Source organism: Melospiza melodia, chromosome 6 (assembly GCF_035770615.1).
Source record: "Melospiza melodia melodia isolate bMelMel2 chromosome 6, bMelMel2.pri, whole genome shotgun sequence".
Taxonomy (NCBI): Eukaryota; Metazoa; Chordata; class Aves; order Passeriformes; family Passerellidae; genus Melospiza; species Melospiza melodia.
In genome coordinates, this window is record NC_086199.1 from 21401644 (window position 1) to 21421932 (window position 20289).

Here is a 20289-nt window from a genome sequence, read left to right on the forward strand (position 1 = left end):
GACATTTCACACTCTTGGGTTCTCTTCTTCCAGATAATCCCCCTCAAAATTCTTTGCCCAAAGCAATGGCACTACAGGATACATTCAAACACAAAACATGTCAGTGTGGTAGCTATCATCTTGTCAAACACACAGGTGATTGAACACTTCAAAAGCTGAAACCATAAGCTTCTACAGCACACATGGAAGCTGCATGGTGCAATAGGGAGCTGATATGTCACCTAACAAAAACTACGAAGAGGTTATTTAGTTGTGCTAGCCTAAACAAATCCCACCATATATAATTTAAAGAAATTATAGCAATAGAACCAGTAGGATATCAGAGGTAAAATAATTATTGCTTCAAGTCTTGAAGTGACTTTTTTTAGCACTACTATACACTGTACATCAGCCAATTTCAGTCTCAAGGATGCCTGCATCTCAAGAGTGACTTGTATGTATGACTACGAATGTTTTGGTGGGTTCCAAAGAAAAATATGTCCTATAAATACAAATTATTGAAAGTGCTTCCTGTTCAAGTAGAAGCCTTACTCATCACTGATGCACAGATAATTCTGTGGTAAGTGTGTGCTTTGGTGCACAGGGAGGCTGAATCATTGCTTAAGCACACAAGAGGAACAACGTGGTCAAGGAAGTTCAATGGCTTGCTCAAACTGAATAAAAGGAGGCAAGATAAGACAATAAGGAATATTATTTTCCTATCTAAACTTGTGCATCTTAATTGGTGGCATGAAACAGGGTACTGAAACGCATGAACAGAGATAAAAAAACACAAACAGGATGCAACAATGTCACCCCTTTGCAGCAGTACTGGTGCATCTTAGCCAGGATAGTGCTCTCTGCTGACCTACATCTCATATTCTACTGCTCTCAAGGCCTTCTTCTTCTAAATATTCTTTGATTTTGTTCTGAGATGAAACTGACAGTTTCTAAGAAAACAGCTGCCACATGGTAATCTCTGCCTCTGAAAGCAAGGCATCAACAGAAGACAAGCATTATCAGAAATCCCTCTCACATGGCCTTTGGAAGACAAGATTCATTGTGGGAATGGAACAACACTTCTTTAAGCATGCATGTTCCCATCATATATGTGGTCCCTCTTCCCTTCATGATGAAATACAGAGAGGTCCAGCAAATCAACACACAGCATGACTACTCAGACAAAAAGTCTGCATTAAAAATGTATTTAAACATCATGAGGCCGCAAGGACTACTTGGGACTTCTGCCCTTAAAAACATTAAGACTGCACCCAAAGTTACGTCAGATGGAAACAAACAAGGGAGACATAAATAAGGACTGAACAACCTTACAGTTTTTCTTTCCTTGGAGAATGGGAGATAAATGTGACTTTCACTGGCAACAGTAAGAATAGGCCCCAGCATGCAGCAAGACAGATCTGAGATGAGGCTTTGAGGATTGTTATGATTCAAAAATTAAGGAAAAAAATAACCAACAACAAACGTAACAGCTTTACAGTAACCAAATTCTCAAGTTTTTACTAATCCTAAATACGTTGGCAAAAAAGAACATTTTCCTCTTCAGCAGTTTCCTTGGTACTGAACAGGGACCATTTGGGAAGGTAGAAAGGGCACAGCTTTCCAAGATCAAGCTCTTGCAAAGGCAGAATGACGACCATCACTGCCCTTATCACCCAATTTTTTAGGTCTCTTTCCAATTCTGGGTCCTGTTTGAAGGACTTTAGAAGAGAAGGGGAACTTGTTTTCAGGAAACCAAAGCAATCTCCACATTCATGCAGCAGCTGTGCTGGTGCCACACTGGCACACAGACAAAGGGCCGCTTTATGTGTTTTGGGAGCAGCACTGATGTTACACAACCATGGCAATACAACACTACATCAAAGAACTGCACTGGGTACAGGAGAAGGAAACACCACAGCTCTAATGGGACACTCGTCAGGGCAAGCCTCATGGCTGTGTCCCTGAGCCACACACAGAACAACAGGATGGTCTGACTGGGTGGTTCTCTGGATGAGGAGGGCTAGTAGAGATCACATGCCAGCTAAAGAGCCAGTGGGTTGCGATAATTTTAAAAAAAGAGTTATCAAAAAACCCACTAATACTAAAGAGCTTTCAGTGCATCTGATACAAATAGAACAGACTTTTTCATAAACCTCAGATGCATTTTTTCCTTGAACCTTATAAGCAACAATACAGAAAAGGGGTACTTCTTTTGCTGGCTCTGCCCCAAACAGGCAAAGACACAAATTCTCCTACACTGTGCTCATTTCCACAAGGAACAAAGTGGTTAATAGACACTATTAAGAAAAAGAGAGAAAGACAGACTAAAAACAGCCTACTTTTGTCATCTTATTGCAAAAGCTCCATACTTTCTCAGTGATTGCTCATGAGCAGCTCCTCACAGCACTGACTCCTTCTTCCTCACAGCACAGCTAACAAACTCCAACTCTCAACTCAGCACAACCAACAAACTTCAGCTCTCTTCACAACACAGCCAACAAACTCCAACTCTCTCCTCACCCAGCTAACCCACCCTTTTGTAGCATTCCTCTTCTTATTGGACACAGCTGTGGCCTATTAAGGGCAGGCCTGTTCCTAATCTTTGGTGATTAGTACAGCTGCAACTCCTCAGGTGTGAGACTACCTTCTACACTATCTTTATTTTCTTACATTCTATCCCTCCACAGCCTACAACTGCCCGCCAATGCTGTGAGATGGGAGTTGACATGGAGGCAGCTCCTGTGAGAAGACACAAAATTCTTACAAACCAGCATACTATTGTGGGAGCATAGAAGGAGGGCTGGGGCACAGGAGCTCCCAGCCAGCCAGAATACTGAGACACAAACAAGGGATCAGACCTGATTGGATGGTCAATTTGGTACTCAAAGCTCTCCCTCGGATGATACATTCCATCTTAAGACAGAACAGTCTTGACAAGCAGGAGGGCTTCATCATGATGTAACTTGTAATCTTGACACAGTAGAGAAAGATGATCCAGGAGATTTTTCATGTTGTGAAATTGTTGAAGGATCAGTTTGGGACATACATCTTGTTTTAGCAAATGAACATACAAACTTCACAGAAAAAAAGCTATCTTCCTGTAGTGACTGGTAGCCAACACAGCAGCCTGGTGGTACTGAGTGATTCTAGACATAATGGTGGTTGTCATTTAACCCAGACAGCAAAACCTTGGACTTCTGGATGGTAAGTATTGCAAGTGCTTTGGGAATTGAAGGCATATGCATTGTACTGAGTCAGTGATGCTGATGTCAATATTCTTTTAACTAATGGGAGCTTACAGGAACAGCAAATTATTTAAAGAGGCTTCAAGAAATCACTATGGTTTACATGCTGCAAAAAGTAACTCATCCCACTGAGTTCTAAACTGGCTGGAAAAGACAGACAACTGAAGAGAAATGTTTCCCAGGCAGAAGAGGCAATGGTGCTTTCCCTAGAGGTACACCTCATCAAAAATTAACTCCTCTTTCAGTCCAATCTTTATCATTCAGCTCCTTCTGCCTTCCATTTCCCCTGTCTCTACCTGTTCTTCCAAATACTTACTTCTGTGAATCCCAAGAAAGGCTGCTCTGAAGCACAAATTAACTGAATGCTCAGAACATCTTCCAAAGTATTTTAAGGCTACTGCAATGCTAATAAACCACTCTGAAAAAACCACTAGTAAGTAGTAGTCTATCCCTTAGTACCATGCCTTCCCACTAGTAAAGGTACCAACTCACAGAGGAAAGAGCACAGAGGCAAAGAGCTGCTAAGCCACTCACAAAAACTGGCAATCCATAAGCTGCATTTGATAGACAAAAGTGTAATAAAGAATATTGCCATGGAAGCAAACTAATGAAATGGACAGTAAGGTAAACAAGTAGTGCACAGAGTGCAACAGTGCAGTGTGAAGTGAGTGCTGGAGAAGGGAACCTCTCTGAACTCAGTCATACCTTCACAGCCACGCTCAATCTGCCCACTGCGGTGCAGAGCATCGTTGATAAGGTCAGGCAGACGCCCATTCAGGTCTACAGATGCCAGGCAGCCCTGAAATCCATCACGAGAGGCCACAAGCTTTGGGAGGTTGCTATACATGCCTTGAGCCAGGCCAGCAATGTAGAGATCACCTGGAGCAGAGAGGGGTAAACACAAGGAGGAGGAGGTTACACACCTTCTAGAGTCACTTTTCTTGCCACCAAATGCGAATAAAGCAGTGATCACACATTCAGAAAAAGTTAAAAAGAGAGCAACATATTGTGCAAGAAGTCATTTCTGATTCCCTTAATACAAAATACCAAAATAAACCCAAAAATTTAACAACCAACTAAAAAACAAGATCAAAGAACCCATCACAAAATTCCCTAAATAGTCTTAGTTCTCATTGCTACCTAACTAGGGAAAAGTAAAAAATGACAATTTCTGAAAAAGCAAAATATGACAAACTATTTGGCTACATAAAGTTGTTAAACCAAAAAGAGATAAATGAATTTGAAAGCCAAAATGTGCAAAGTCCAGATTACTCTCCTATAATGCATGGTTACTCCAAGCTTTCTCCTGTTCACAGCCTTGCAAGAACAAAAGCGGGAATTTGTCAATCTTATAGAGTTTACCTTTAAGATCCAGATTTTTGGCACCGTTGATAACCTGAGTGACCACCTTGGTGTCCACTTTCAAGCTGTGTGTGTTACTGTTATCTCTGGTAATGACAACATTGTGCCACTGGTTGTCATTCAGAGGACGATCACTGTTGCCTTTGATAACATTAGGTCCATTTCCAAGGTCAAACACGTAGTGTATATACCTGTGTAAATATAGCAAGAACTGGTTAATATTCTGGAAGAACTCCAGCATTACTGAACCGTATTCTAGCCAGAGCTGGTAAATTAACTTTAACAAGTCATGAAGGGAAATATCTCAGGGTTAGAAAGTTCTAATAATCCGAAATATTAGCCACTGCTTTGAAAGAATATAGTTGTTTCCTTTCCACCAAAGTGTAAAGATTAGTATTTTGAGATGACAACATTTCAAGTAATCAGATTCTAATCACAAAACATTCCTCTTTTTCACAAATTTCTCTCAGATCCACAAAAACACTGTCTGTGCATATATTTTTTTTTTTAATTGGTAATATTGATAAATGTACTGGGGAGTAACACTAGATATGCCTATTTGGGGCATATATTCCCTAGGTTAATTCTGAGTTTTGAATAACTCCCATAAGAAGTTAATTAGGAAACTCACTTGAAAAATTGTACCAAAATTCTCATGAGATCCTAGACTTATTCAAACAGCTGAAAAACAATTAGCAAAGCTTTTGGCAAAAATAGAGATCCTAACAAAGACTGAAGTCATGGGAGTGTTACCCTGAATTATTTATATAGTTCAAACAGAGAAATCCACCTGAGGATGGAAGAGAAGTATTCTACCAAGAAAAGAAAAAAAAAAAAAAGACAACAAAATTCTACTCTCAACAGAGCACCAGGGGATCGTGACTGTTGCTTTTTTTATTACTCAATGTCCCACTTACAAAAGGATGTGCAAAGCCAAAACCAAAAACAGACTGAACTGAAATAAACAGGACTGGTAAACTGTGGAAAACATGTCTACCATGACTAAATCATCAGAGATCAAAATTTGTTCAGCTAACAAGGATTTTTTTTTAATGAGCTATAGGTCTTCTGAAAAGAATACAGCAGCTCAAAAGCAAGCTGAGTTCGCTTTTCATCAAGCATCACCAGCAGAAGTACAAATTCAGCAGCCAATGTGCTTTTTCTTTTTCCTTCACTGGAGATGGCAGAAAAAACAGGTATTACAATGGGAAAAGAAAAGGGAGAGAGAGTGGGGAAAAAGAGACATACAAAGCCCTCAGCACATCTCCTCCTCTGTGCTAATGAGCAAGGTTGAAAGGACAAAATATTAGTCTAACTATGTCCCAATGACTTAAAATACTAATGTTGCACACTGCAAAAATGTTCCTCCCACAGCCATAGGAGGAAGTCGGTGGTAAAATCAGGAGTCTTAAGCTTCAGTGTTTTTGTTTAAACACTTCGTCTTACAGCTCAGCAAACAGACAAAACATGAGTATCAGGTGAACTTCTCTTCATGTAAGCTTGAAATGCTTACACCTATAGGTAATTTATCTATAAATAAGCTGGTGGAAAACAACAGAAAGCCACTTACCCCTTGACTAGTTCAACTGCGATAAAGTCATTGCCATCGCCGCTGTTAAAGAGGATGAAACCATCAGCCGAGGTGGTCTTGAACTGAAAGAAGAGGTGCATGGATGTATAAGCCTGCAAGGTGGCCAGGCTCAAGTAGCTGCTCTTAGTCTTGAACGTGACAGGGTCAGCTATAATGTTGCGGAGGCCAAAGCGTGCCTTCAGCTCGCAGTAGTCAATGTCGCCGTTCTTGCACAGGTCGATGTAGAGCATCCCGTTGAACATGAGGCTCTGCAGGTGCCCGATGAAGCTGGAGGGGATGACGGAGATGTAGCGCTTCTCTGTCATGATCCCTGTCTCGATGTTGTGGAACTCCAAGCGGGTGTGATCACCAACCATTGTGCCTTGAAGGACAGAAGCAAAGAGAAATATTGGAGATCAGTAATAAGTTATATAGAGCCCACCAAACTCCAGTTTCCAGACTGATAGCAGAACTAAATCCTATCCAATCACTGTTCAGCAGCTTGCATAAGAAAGGATGTACAGAATCTTGGTGAAGAGGCTTGGTGGAGATGTGTGAGTATAGCAGTTGCCAAAACCTGGCAGAAAAGACAGGCCTCTAAAGGGCCATGGGCAGCAAGCTCTGTCCTTTTCCCTGTGCTTCACAGACTTTATTGTCTGTGAAGAGGACCAGGCATCTCCCTTAAAGCTGACGGTGATCTATTTGATGCAGCAGACCATCTGCCAAACAACTCGAACACTTCTGAAACAACTTTTCCAAGTGCACCTCCTAAAAACACTTGTTAAACATAGATTAATATAAATAGAGCAATGAGAGAAGTGAGAACAGTTATAAAATTGCTGATATTTATTCCTTTGTTCTCTCCTTGTGCCTAATGTTATTTCTCTTTTAAGAGCACGGCAGGAGGGAAACACACAAAATGCAAGAGGTAAAAAGCCCTCCATCTATTTAAATCATCAACCTACTACCACTTGGGCTATTTACCACATCATGACAAGATTTTAACCTCTCAAAACATCCAAGCTATTCAGTATGCCAAATACTACTGTCAGACTCCTCATACAGCATATTTAAATGTTTCACTAAGTGTGCTAGGCACCAGTGCTGACACAGAACACATACAGACAGATGAAATACAACAGTATGCTATGAAGACAAGTTGGGCAACATCAGAATGAAAACCCTTTCAGCCAATCTTATTTTAGCTCTCCATAGTTCTTCATTAAGGTAGTTCTCACTATTTGGTCACATGTGCACAGTGTTTTTCTACATGAGCCTTGATCCACGAAGTAAAAAGGAATGAATGAAATAGTAAGAATTTAGTTGTTTTCCTACCGTTCAATGTACAACTACCATTCAAATTCTGCTACATGTAGGCCATTATTTTTTCTCTCACTAAATTTTCTGCAGTTCTCATTGGGTTTATGGAGCGTGGTGTTGGCTGGGGGGTAGCTGCAGGGCAGCCTTAGTGAGGAAAGGCTGGGGCTATCCCGTGCCCAAAATGGCCAATTCCAAATGGCTCCAACCCATCCGCCACAGGGCACTGCTGAGCCCCTTGGACAAGATGGTGGTACCTGGGAGAAAATGTGTAAGAAAGGACATAATGCTACGCACAAGAACCAAAGGGGGGAAAAAATTAAAAAAAAAAAAAAAGCCAAACCAACTCAAACCCCTATAAACATCAAGAATTGAAAAGAGGGAGGAGGCATTCCAGGTGCCAGAGTAGAAATCATCCACCATCCACAAAGAAGATTACAGTGTTGCAGACAATTACACTGCAACTCATGGAGGACTCTTGTGCTAGAGCAGGTGGATATTTCCAGAAGGAACTGTAGCTCCTGGAAAGCCTAGACTGGAGAAGGTTTTCCTGAAAGCATATGGAGACGCCCTCATACTGGAGCACTTCATGAAGGACTGCATTCCATGGCCAGGACCCACACTGGAGCAGGACAGAAGTGTGAGGAGGAAGAAGCATCAGAGAGGATCTGTTACAGCCTGAGCATAGCCACCATTCCCCAGTCCCCTTCTCTGCCTAGTGGAGGCAGGTGGGAGAGCAGGGAGGAGCAAATCCAGTAAAACAGAGTGGCAGACACTGTTCTACTTTCTTGTCTTTGTTTCGCACCATTCAACTCTATTTTTAAGTGGCAGTAAATTAAATTAATTCTCTCCAAGTCAAGTGTGTTTTGTCCATGATTATAATCAGTGCACAGTCCTCTCTTTTAGCAGGTTTTCCAAAGAATACAGCCACACTACCCATTGGTCCCTCTCATAAGATTTTAACATGCTGGTAAAATTCACCAGGTTTAAAATCCAGAGGGAACAAAGATATTTAAACTCACACCAGCTTTGTGAAATTTGACAACTGGATAAAGACAAGAATAAATATTTCCAGTGTGCTATAGACAGACAAAATTTTGCAACAGTATCTGACTTCACTGCATCTGCTGGTCAGCAAGCATATCTACACAACTCTCAACCAGTCACTGCAAGAGATATTTGTCAGTCATTGGGGTATACCTAGGAATCATACCAATCACCACAGCCGAACCCAGAACAAATTCCTCCAATTCCCCTAGGTTATATCAACTGGGGCTTAAAAGCTTTCTCATATTCTGTGCTGTCTCCTGAACTCTCCTAACATTTCTCACCATAACAACTTCCAGGCATTAAAAATCATTAGTCCTTTCAAGACTTTTCCTACGAGTTGTGACTTTGGCTTTTTTTTCTCTGTTGGGGATAGAACAAAACCTGAACACGCTTTTAAAGACACATGGATGATACATCCTGGCTTGTAGTGTATAGAGTCAGTTTACATGAACTGATGGTCATTATCTTGCTTAGACATTCTGGAAACTCTGAAATATTTCTAACTCACCTCTCACGGTCATGTACAAACTGCAGGTTTTCAGTTTATACTTTGTCCAAATGTGAACAAGTTTTATTCAAAGACAGCAAGCAAGCACAATTGTTATTAGAATTTTTTTTTTCAGCTATCTACTTCAAATATGAAGAAAAAATATTATATAAACCAATTCACCTTTTTCACTTATTCCAAATTTTACCAGTGGATCTAAATATCTATACAATTATACAAAGACCATGGAAAACTTCAGTCCAAGCAGACACAGCTGATCAAACTTAGAAGCAGCTGAAGGCAGTCACAAATTTCTGACTATTTAAAAATTCAAGTGTCAGAACCGATGCAAATGTTTTTAAATCCTGAAAGAGTTCTTTACCATAAATAATATTATTTTAGTTTGAAAAATTGAAGTTTCCAGAAACTGAAACAGTATATGGGGAAATTTGTTTAGACAGCTTTCTCACTTCCACTACTGTGATCCTCAGAGTTTCAATTTCAGTGTTATAAAATTTATGATTTTTCCAAACCAGAAGTGTATTTTCTTAAAATTATAAAAGTCACTTAAAAAAAAAAGCCTGTTTTTTTTACTTCAAAAAATTAGAACAATAAAATTAAGAGATGTCAGGTCTCAAAGGCAAGAAAACTCCCGCCTTTTTCTTTTACACTTAAAAAAATACACAGCAATTGTGGCCTGAGTAGAAGAAAAAAGCCAAGACTGGGGAATCCAGAGCACACTGGGATAGGGAGCCCAAATATTGGGGGCATTAAAAATGGGGTGAGGGAGTTTGGAGAAAGTGAGCCCAGAATCTTAGAAAAGGTGAAAAATAAGAAAACTGGGGCTGGCTTAATAAAAAAAAAATAGTGCTAGAGGCAGTACTGTAGAAAGTCAGGAGTAGTTCAGTGAAAAGCTGCAAAGGGCATGGCAATACAAGATCAGAATCAGGGCAGAGATGTAATTTCCCAGGAAATCATGGAGTGCAATCCAGTATTTTCTGATCTCATTAGCTATCAGCCCCACCTGCAGAGTTCACCTCTAGTTCCCCACTGTGCTCTATAGAGTACTGTACCTACTACAGCAATCAGAAGCTCTCTATTTCAAGTGGTAGCAGACAGAAAAAATTCCAGCCTCACTGTGGTATTTGGGTGCTAGGAAGATGCCACAGAGAGGAATATATCTGCAGTATTTGTGTCTCATTTACCACTGATGTTCTGACATCTGTTCTGAGGTCAGGAGGAATGTGGGACAAAGGTTTTGTGAACCTTTGCATAAAACAGTAAAATGCCGTCCAGAATTGGATTCTGTGTCTGCCTTGGATGTTCTACAGGAAACCAAGTCAGACACTTCATTACAAATTTTTCATAGGTGGTCATTAATTGTCTACATCTAATTCCCCAAGGGGTAGGGTTCAACTAATTTACAGGATGTAATTTACAGACATGCTGAATCTTTCTGATGAAAATGACTAAAAGAACACAGCAAATTTGTACCAAATACATCCAACTATAATCTGGTTGTTCCCAAACCTGTAAAATGGGAAAAAGATGCCCACTCACTTCACGTAACATCGACATGGGAATAAATCCAGTTAAACTTTTTAGTCCTGTATAAACACGTTGATGAGTAGCCTACAACACACACACACAAAATAAAAAAACTAAAAATTTCAAAAATAATCTAAATTTAGAGCAAAATTCAGCTGGTGCGCATTGTTCCAAACAAGCAATGAGAAAACAGAAATCAGATAGGCTATTTTTACTGGAGGTCTAATTTAGATTTCTGATCTATGGCTAAGACAACAAGAATCCTGTGGAAAAATCTATGTGACCACACCACTGAAGACTGTTTTCATCTGCCCAAGGAAGTGGGATGCAGATTGCACAAAAATTCTTAACTCTGGCTTTTCTGACTTTGCCTTGATGGCATTCTTTTAACAGATATTTTTAGCTGCAATGCATCTTTAATTATGTAATTCATATACATGTACATATGCGTATCCTATTTTAGTACAGGATTGTATCATTATTATTTATAAACTCTGCTTCGTGAAAAAGACTTCAAGAACAGATGGCTTTGGGGGATCGGTTCGGTAATGCAGAGAGTGCCACCCCGTGGTGCTTCCTAAAAAAGCACATCCAGAAGAATTGTTCTCAAATTTAGAAGTAATCGGGATGAAGTGTTTCTTTTAAGTTCCCTCCTAAACAAAATTCATTTTTCCTGTCAGCTGATTTTGACCAAGCAACTACCAAGGCTGAATTTCAACGAGGAGAGGGAATGATTTTTCTTGCATGTTTCTTGTTCTCTCTTGCAAAATCACAGTCTATATAGGACAGTACATATTTACTTCAGAGAGAAAACTTATTTCAAACCATTTTCCTGTAAGCCAACTTCTTTGAGCATATTTCAGATTTCTGACTCCTGGCTTTCCAAATTATCTAAATTACCACAATATTTTAAATAATTCACATTCCTACAGAAGGAAAACACTTTTTTTTCAGAGATAGGTTACAGTGTTCTGGCACTGTGTGGCAGCCATTACTCCTAGTTGCATTCTGAGTAGAAGCTACTCAGAAAAGAGGATTTCAGCTTTTTGGCAAACCAGCATGGGTGTAAACTAACAATTATGCCTGCATCAGTTTTGCATCCAGGGTTCCTGGCTTTGTTTTGGTTTGGGTTTTTTGTTTGTTTTAGTTTTTGTTGTTTGTTGTTGTTGTTTTATTATCATCAGCCTCCAGACTGCTGATGTTTTTCTCAAAAGCCCACTTCCTAAAGTTATATACAAATATGAGAATTTAAGATCTTCAAAAGAATAGAAAAATAGGATTCTGGCTCTTGCAGTCATGGGGAAATGGACTTGAAAAAGTATAATCTCTTAAAATTCTGCAATTACAAAAGGATCAATCTGAAGTACTTTGATCATTTCAATGCAAATCTTAACCTGGGACAAACTAACTTTCCTGACTGATCTTTTCTTTCCTCCCTGCAACTACATTTCCCTGCAACAAGAAGTAGGAGCTCAAAAAGCTGTCCGAAAATTCAGAAAATTATTTAAAAAATAAAATAATTTTTAAAAAAAGGACTGACACATTTTGCCGAGTCAGGATCCTCCCTAAACTCTAAACCAAAGCTGAGAATAAATTTCTTTGCTTGCTTTTTCTTCTGGATGGCTCTGATGCACACAAGAACTTGGGAAACTAAAAAAACATAAAGAAAATAACCTATAATGCCCAAACTACAAAAAAAAAAAAAAATAAAGAGCAGCAGAGACATAAATCTGTGCTCTGTAACACTCGTACTTCATGCAGGTTTATCATCAAGGAAAAGTTTGTGCAGAGGAATGGTCCAGAGAGCCTTGGCCTTGATTCCAGAGCATTGGAAACCATCACACGTGCAGCTCAGGAATGGAGTGTGTTCAGTCTCCCTGGACCAAGAGAAAGTTCTGCTGAACCCTCCACATTCTGAGATAAGTACAAGCTTATCTGTCTCCTAAACCCATATCTCAGGTCATTACACAACTTCAGTTGTGACAGAAGTTTCTGGTGCTGGCTGAGTCTCTCAGACCTGAACACTCATTTTCAACATCGTAACAATAATAATACATGAGTGCTAACAGGAAGGGGTGGGGGGGAGAGATACCCAGAAGAACAGGGAGAAGGAGCATAATGGCAAAGACTAGGAACAGAGACACAGTGATCAAAAAACACTGATGCATCACACTTACCCTCAGCAACATCATCATCCACCATCAGCTTGAGGCTCTTTCCTCGCCGCACCACCCGGACAGTGTGCCACTCATTGTCATTGAGCTTCTGCCCAGCATAAAGAGTTTCAGGTCCCTTGCCTGGGAAGGGTGATAGGTGCAGCAGTTAAAGCCAGACCCACAATTGCTTTAGTACTTTCTCAATGGGAAAAGTCATGAAAATCAACTTGGTGTGATACAGACCAGTAGAGTGTACAGGTATATGACAGCCTCCAATCAACCCTCACACGTACACCTTCCCAGCTCAGGGAATCACAAACCCTTCCACTCAGTCAGGTGCCCCCCTCCACAGAGCCCTAAAGTCACACACATTAAAAACACATAGAAATCTCTCTTGTGCTGTGGTACTAATTTCCAAACATTACACTGCACAGCACACTACAATTATAGGAAAACAAACTGATGACTGAAATGTCTCAAAGGGGATTCATTACAGTAGCATTTTGCTCTCCTAAGAAACTGGATTTTAAACAACTCCAGGGTACTTGGGATTCTTTTCAAAGTTAAACACACTGGTCTTTCAACACTTCAGTATCAAACACCAGGTTGGTTTCAGTCTCAAAAAAAAAAAAAAAAACAAAAGAAAAAACTCCACAAACCCCCCAAGAAAGCAATAAAAAACCCCACCTGTATAAATAATTTTTTTAAAAAATTAGAATCTCAAAGAAAACCATTCACCAACCTTGCTGATTGCTTTAAGGTTCTTTGGCAAAGCAGCCTAGATTTGAGGTGCTTACTTCACCCCTTGGATTACAGCCAAAAGAGAAAGAGGAGCCATGTCTTCTCCAAAAGGTTATACCATAGTTGCCCTTGCAAACAATGCTCCTGGGGAAACAACACTAGTGCTACCCATATTTGTCTAGTTTTGCTCACCCATCACAGTTGACAGGCAATTACTTAAAAAATTAATTGTTCAGATTACAGGACCGGAACATCTCACTCACGTCAAATGGTAAGTGAAATTGAATAATGGTGTGTGCTAAATTAAAAGCATCTATCCTCATTTCAGTACAGTATTAAAGTGGGGGGTTTTGATCCAGGTATACCAGAAAATGTGGAATTAGCATAGCCAAACTCGTTGCACACTGGTCTGGACCCACTGCCCAAACTGGCAAAAGGGAAACCCAAGAAAAAAACCCCATTGAGAGATATTGAACATATTAACGCAGGTGGGGTAGGGACAATAAGGCACTGCTACAGCTCATCATACTGCACTGGTAAAACTCATGTCAGACAGTCCACAGCTCACAGCATGCACAGTGCCTAATGAGCAGCATTACTGTAAATTCTTCTCACCAAAGGAACATGGGCAAAGAAGGTGGTGTCTCATTCACCACTTCTAGGTTTCTATTTGTAGTACAGGAATTCCTCAGAAGACCAAAGCAAAATAAATGTTTCATTACTCTTTTTGAAAAAATCATGCAGTTCATGCTAATAAAAAAGAAAATTAATAGTTTTTTCAAATAAAGACCATTGCCAGCCAATTTTACCATAAACTAAGATGAAAAAAATGTTTTCCAGTGACTTGAAAGATAAGTGTCATTCTTGGATTAAAAGCACAGGGAGTCACATATTGAAGTTACAGAGAATACCTCCTTAGCAGAAGAAATCCATAGCTTCTGCTGTCCCTCATCCATGTGCCAAAGTCACATACCACATGTGTAAATCCAGCTGAACAAGGCAGTTGGATCATGGCCAGAAAGTTTAAATTATTTGGGACTAGACAAGCAAAACAAGAATCCAAGAAAGTTATGCTAGATTTACATCAGTAAGTATATTTTATCCCAAAGCAGAATTCACAAAATTATAGGTCTCTTTAGATAAACAGCAAAATTATTGTCCATATCAAAATACACAGCATCAGTTACTGTAGTTCTACACAGGCACTTCCCAGGTAGGAAGATGAAGGTCACCTGGAACTGTGTGTTTATATAATGCCAGCTGGAAGCAGGGGAAAGGGGGGAGGGGTGGCAAATGCTTTCTAAAAAACCCAATTTTTCCCACATATCCATTAGAGCTCTGGACGGCTCAGCCAAGAGAAATAGTCAGGTGAGCTGGAGTCTGCTCATTTAAAATGCAATGCTTTCTATGCAAGAGCTCTGTGTTCAGCATGGTTGAGTAACTCAGTTGCTGTTCTTCTAGTCCCCATTTTTCAACCCTAGCTTGACAAAACAGGGATCAGCTAAAACACTCTAGGGTTTGGCTTGTCTTGATGGCCACTGTAACACTTTCAAAACTTCTGTGACACCAACAGAAGTTATATAAATATATTCTTAGAAAATGTAGCTTAACCAATTCACAAATAAATGAATACAAAGTTGCAGCACTCCCACATTTTCCAAATGAATAAGGTTGTCAACTTAGAAGTACTTGGTTAATAGCTTAGCCTAAAAATTTGAAAATTAAGCACTGCAGGTATGAATTATTTTATTATTTAAGTCCATGTCTTCCTCAGCCAATTATATATTTGATCAGTAGAAACCAAAAAAAGTTTTAATACTTTTCGTCACTTACCACCCTCCCTTTTGCAAAAATGGGCATTGGCTTCTTTTAGTAGGGCTGCCCAAACAAAAATTCAATACTTGAGCATGCTTAAGAGCATTCAGATAAGTTTTTCCAACCAAACATATCTGATCTTAAAAGAAAACACTAAAAAATGTTATTTTACTCTATTCAAACTGGTTTGTTTTCAAATGTTTTCAAGACATTTATGCAGCGGAGGGCTGACCTGAAAAACAGCAAAATTGTGTCCCCATTTTTCAACTGAGAGTGTGCAAATAAATTGCTGCTCTTTGCACAAGCTCCCATTGAATTATAAGTAGGTCCAAGAACTGTGTATGCAAGGACTTTCACAACTGGATACCAAAATTCATTTAATTGAGCATTATTACTACATGTGCCATTACTACAGAGACATTCAAACAAGGCCTTGAAGATTCCTAATCCAACAGTTGCTTATGCTGGGGAGAATAGAAAGGAAATGGGCCACGTGTTCCTGCACCATAACACTGTCCCTAAGAACACTCTCCTGCCAGGCATTTCTGTAGCCTTATGTTTTGCAGTTTTATCTTTTTTCCTCCTTTCAAGATATCTGCACCTACATCATCCTTCAAAAAGGACAACAGACATAGGAGGAAGCAAAACAGAAGATCAAATGGACAGAGAAAGAAATCTAGAGATTATTATGTTCCCTTTGTGTAACATTCTTTTATGACAAAAGACAAGAAAAGGCAAAGAAGAAACTCTTGCAGCAATGAACGGCTCACCTGGAAACATTTTCTATTTATAATACTTTGGGTCAGTAGGCATTAGGTAATTTCAACAATCTATTTCTTTTTATGCATGAAAAGAGTAAAGGACAACATAACAGTAAACAGAACAAGAAAGTTTGTACTACTGCAATAATATAACAGTTAGCTGACAGACCCTCACTCCTGTTGGTGTCTCTGATCATCTGATGGTCATTCCATCCCCTTTCCTAATCCTGTCTGAGGGTCTGTGTATCATATGGAATTGATCACCACATTTCATTTTCCAACTCAAATGAGGCAGGCTAGTGAATATTCCTTTTATGCTTTGCAGTGGCAAATAGTACCTAATCAGAAGCAAAAATATCTCTCTCAGCATCCCCAAATTCTGGACATGAGTTCAGCTGCAGTTCTGGCTTCTTGAGTAAATTTAACTTGATTCAGCCACAGTGACTCCTCCTCATTCTCCCATGAATCCTCCGACATCTACTCAAACTTTTAGGCATAATGTTCATGAAAAAAAAAATTAGTATATGCTTTCAAACATGGAAGAACTCCATCCAATCTGCCCAGAGTATCCCAAACATTATCTCTGTATCAAAGGTGCACTGCTGCTAATTAATAGCTTGGCTTAAATAACCTATATAAAAGTTCCAAGAATACACATGCCAAAGTATAAAGAATCAAAAAGGAGATCATGCCTTCTAAAAATGCTGAGTTGCTTTCCATGTGCTCCCCAAGAACTCATTTGGTTCAGAACAAGCAACTAGTAAGAGGAATGCAGTTCTGACAATACCTCTGAAAATGCACTGCTTATTCACCCTCAGTGGCTAACAGCAGACGGAAATTTCCTCTGTGAGATAAAGGAGAAAGAGGTTTGATCCCCTCTGCAGTTTCTCACAGGTGGATCAAAGTCTGCTTTTACTTTGGTGCAGGCTGTCATCATCTGATCCATTTATAAGATTAAATGGGCTTGCATGAAACCAGGCTATCTTTATCATTGCATATCCTATCCAACACTACAGAAGTGGAACACTGAAGTTCTGCTGAGCACCACAAGAGCTGAACAGAAGGGACATTGCCATATTGGTGAGAATGGACAAGGTGCTTCCCTCAGTACAAATAATAAGATAAATAATTCTACAGTGATACTAATGCTTTTCAAAGAAGACCCTGGGTAATGATAAGGTTTTCTCTGCTTTTAATTTTTCACTAAAATCCTTAGCTACCATTTCAGATTTTTTCAGTGAAAAGATGAATCTTTGTGTCTCTTTTATACAGGGCAACGTCCTGCCAGAATGCCATTAACATTCCAAGGAAAGGAGGGGCTGGGAAGGGGAAGTTTCTCTGCCCCCCATCCCCTTTTTTTTCCTTTTGTGATGGAGGAGGAGCATTGGTTGATTTTACTTCCCCCTTTAAATAATGACCTGAGAAGTTGTGGTTTGCTGTATAAAATGTGCACACAGAGATTTGTGAAACACGACAATGAATCACAACACCTCAAAAAAGGAAGAAATAGATGCAAGGAAAAAGATGCTGGCAATTTTTCACACACCTTTGTGGCTTCCTGATGTGCAGTAAGTTCCTACAAAGCACAGGTCAAATATCAAAACACAAGAATGGCTCAAAAGCAGAGCTGGCAGCTGCTCTGAAAATCTTCAGTAATTCTCAATCTTGGTTAAATATAAACCACTAGTGTAAATTTTGTTATTTCTTTCAGGCAGCACTAGAATGGACAAAGTGTTTTAGGACTCTCTTTTCTTTGACCAGGATTTGCTGTTCAACACCAGGAGCATTGTTAATTGCTAAGAAACAAGTGGCAACCCCAGACTGTACCTTGCAGACATTTATCTAGATAACCCAGTTAAATCAACCTATATTCTCATACACACACACTTGTTTTGCTCATATACAGGCTTTAGAATTCCTCTTTTCAAGAAAATGTTGGCTGCCAACAAGGAATAAGCAGTTGCACTCCCCCTACAGATACTCAGTATCTTCACTGGGGACCTTACCTGCAGCAGTCTTTTCATTTCCTCAAGGAGCAGGATCATGTCCATGTACTACCCCACAAGTTTAAACAAACATAGCATGCACTTAAGAAACAACCTTCCTGTGAGGCATGCTAAAAACTTTTATGTTTACAGCTTTACACAGTGGCTTTACTGTGAGAAGTCAATAAAGTTGAGATAATTTACACCAGCCTACCCAGAAGTAAAATGTAATTATTGACATCCATTCAGCAATAAAAAGCACATACACAAAGTCCTTTAAACACCCACAGAGTCAATTAGCCTCACAAGTGCAAGTGACAATTCCCTGAAACGCCCAGACTAATCAAGTGCAGGGAATTAACTCAGCAACTAACTGAAAACTAGCAAGACCACCCTAATAGATCTCTCACACGCCCATCTCCATCCAAACATGACAAAAAATAAGCTAGGTTTAATTATTTTGTATACAATCTATTTTAATCTTTTTAACCCCTTATTAAAAAAAAAAAAAAAAAAAAAAAAAGCAACCAAAACCAATCCCAACAAAGCACAACATAGTTCCTTGCTTTTGCTATAAATACATATATCACCATACTGAATAACTGTGATTTGCACTGCAGACACCCTGGCCAATAGCTGTAATAAGGTTCAGCACAGATTCAGGCAGCATTCAACACAGCTGCAGCTTTTTCATAAGACTCTGAAACAAAATTTAGTGCAGAAATTAAGTTGCATGTCTTTCAGGTGACATGGCTAAAACTTGTGATTAAGAACAGCGAGATAATTTGATTGCATATATCATACAGGTCACATATGGCCCAGCTGTATTTATATGGAGGTTTTTCCATCAAAGTAAGTAGGTTATGCTCCTTATTTACTTCAATTTCACTGCTGGTGAATTTTAATGCCTTAGACATTACATTGTGTATCAAATGCAAAATAATTTTTAACAGAAAAATGTTTGTCTTAATAGAAACTTGATCCCCTCAAAAGGGCTTAAATAGAAATTTTAATGAAAGGATATTTCATCTCATCCTAAAATAGTTTTATTCTGACTTAGAAAACATCCAAAATATTTCAACTTCAAGCTAAATGAAAAAAAATTCCACTGTTGAAAAAAAAATTAAGCATCATTATCTATTCAAGATAATCTTAATTTTTAATGGTACTAGATGGTTTCCCATTTTTATTGAGTGAGTTTTTTCCACTTTTAATGAAAGGGATTTTATTTTATATTCACAATCAGGGAGCAGGTCAAAAGAGGACACGCAAGTATGTAAAATAACCTCAAGTATTCATGCTTTTAAAATTAAGAATTAAAAGAGTTTAATTAAATTAACTTCAAAGTGATTTCAGTCACACTGACTCTATGTTTGTTTTCAGATAAGGCTGTCATATGAACCACTTCACATTTGCCTAACGCCTTAAACTGCTGTCCCTAACAGATCAGGGCCACAAAAGCTTCAGTGTTGCTATACCAAGGAGTACAGAAGCTGCTATATTGTCACTCATCTACAACTTGCCTAAGGACTTATTTTCACAGAGCAAAGCTCAAGACTACTCCTGGTGTAAGTGGGGCACCAGGCAGTCCCAGGAGCAGCATGGGAGCAGGCAGCACCACTAGAGGGAAGCCACATTCACTGAAGCTGCTGCTCAGACAGTGCTACGTGAGCACAAAGGAGGTACAGTACTCTATGCTGCTTTCCAGAGTTTCACCTGCTGATATATTTTGCTTTGAAGACTACTCCACTCCAGCAATTAATAAAATAACTCTAGAACTTCAACCCAGTTTCACCTCCAAAATAGCAACTACCCATTGCTTTCAGGTATATTTGTTAAATGGGTGTAATTTGCCACCCAAGAAATGAGTATATGCAGAAATTACAAATATGGAGAACCTCATGAAGTTTTACCATAATAGAGAGTTTCAAAATAACCATTACAGGAACAATTATGCATAGACTTTAGCACATCACAACAGTAATAAAGAGAAGACATTCTATTTAAAGGAAGCTTTACATTTTATTAGCATTTTTTATTAGTGATGCAGTAAAATCAAAGCAAGATGGAGGAGTGAAAAAGCTGGAGATTTAATTCTTCTCTTTCTTCTTGTGTAGATAAAATAACAGAAATACCAAACCCAAACAGCTTCACACTAATCCTGTTCATGTACCTTACTTGAAGCATAGATAGAATATGTTACCAACAGTAAGACCATTAAAGTTTCTCTGCTTGTTTAGTTCCAAATCTCTCCATAAATGCTACAAAGCAAG

General features: G+C 39.2%; 1 protein-coding gene across 20 annotated transcripts in view; it reads right to left on the bottom strand.

Annotated features, from left to right (window-relative positions):
* Positions 1–20289, bottom strand: part of NRXN3 (neurexin 3) — a 706103-nt gene that overhangs the window by 530557 nt on the left and 155257 nt on the right. For all 20 annotated transcript variants that reach the window (XR_010028287.1, XR_010028288.1, XM_063160199.1 and 17 more), the window contains 4 exons: positions 12736–12855; positions 6157–6538; positions 4587–4777; positions 3930–4103 (listed from right to left, as the gene is read on the bottom strand). Coding sequence is in view for 18 of the 20 variants with exons in the window: in XM_063160199.1 (XP_063016269.1) it covers positions 3930–4103; positions 4587–4777; positions 6157–6538; positions 12736–12855 (867 nt within the window). In the remaining 2 variants the exon portion in view is untranslated. The remainder of the gene's footprint in view (positions 1–3929; positions 4104–4586; positions 4778–6156; positions 6539–12735; positions 12856–20289) is intronic.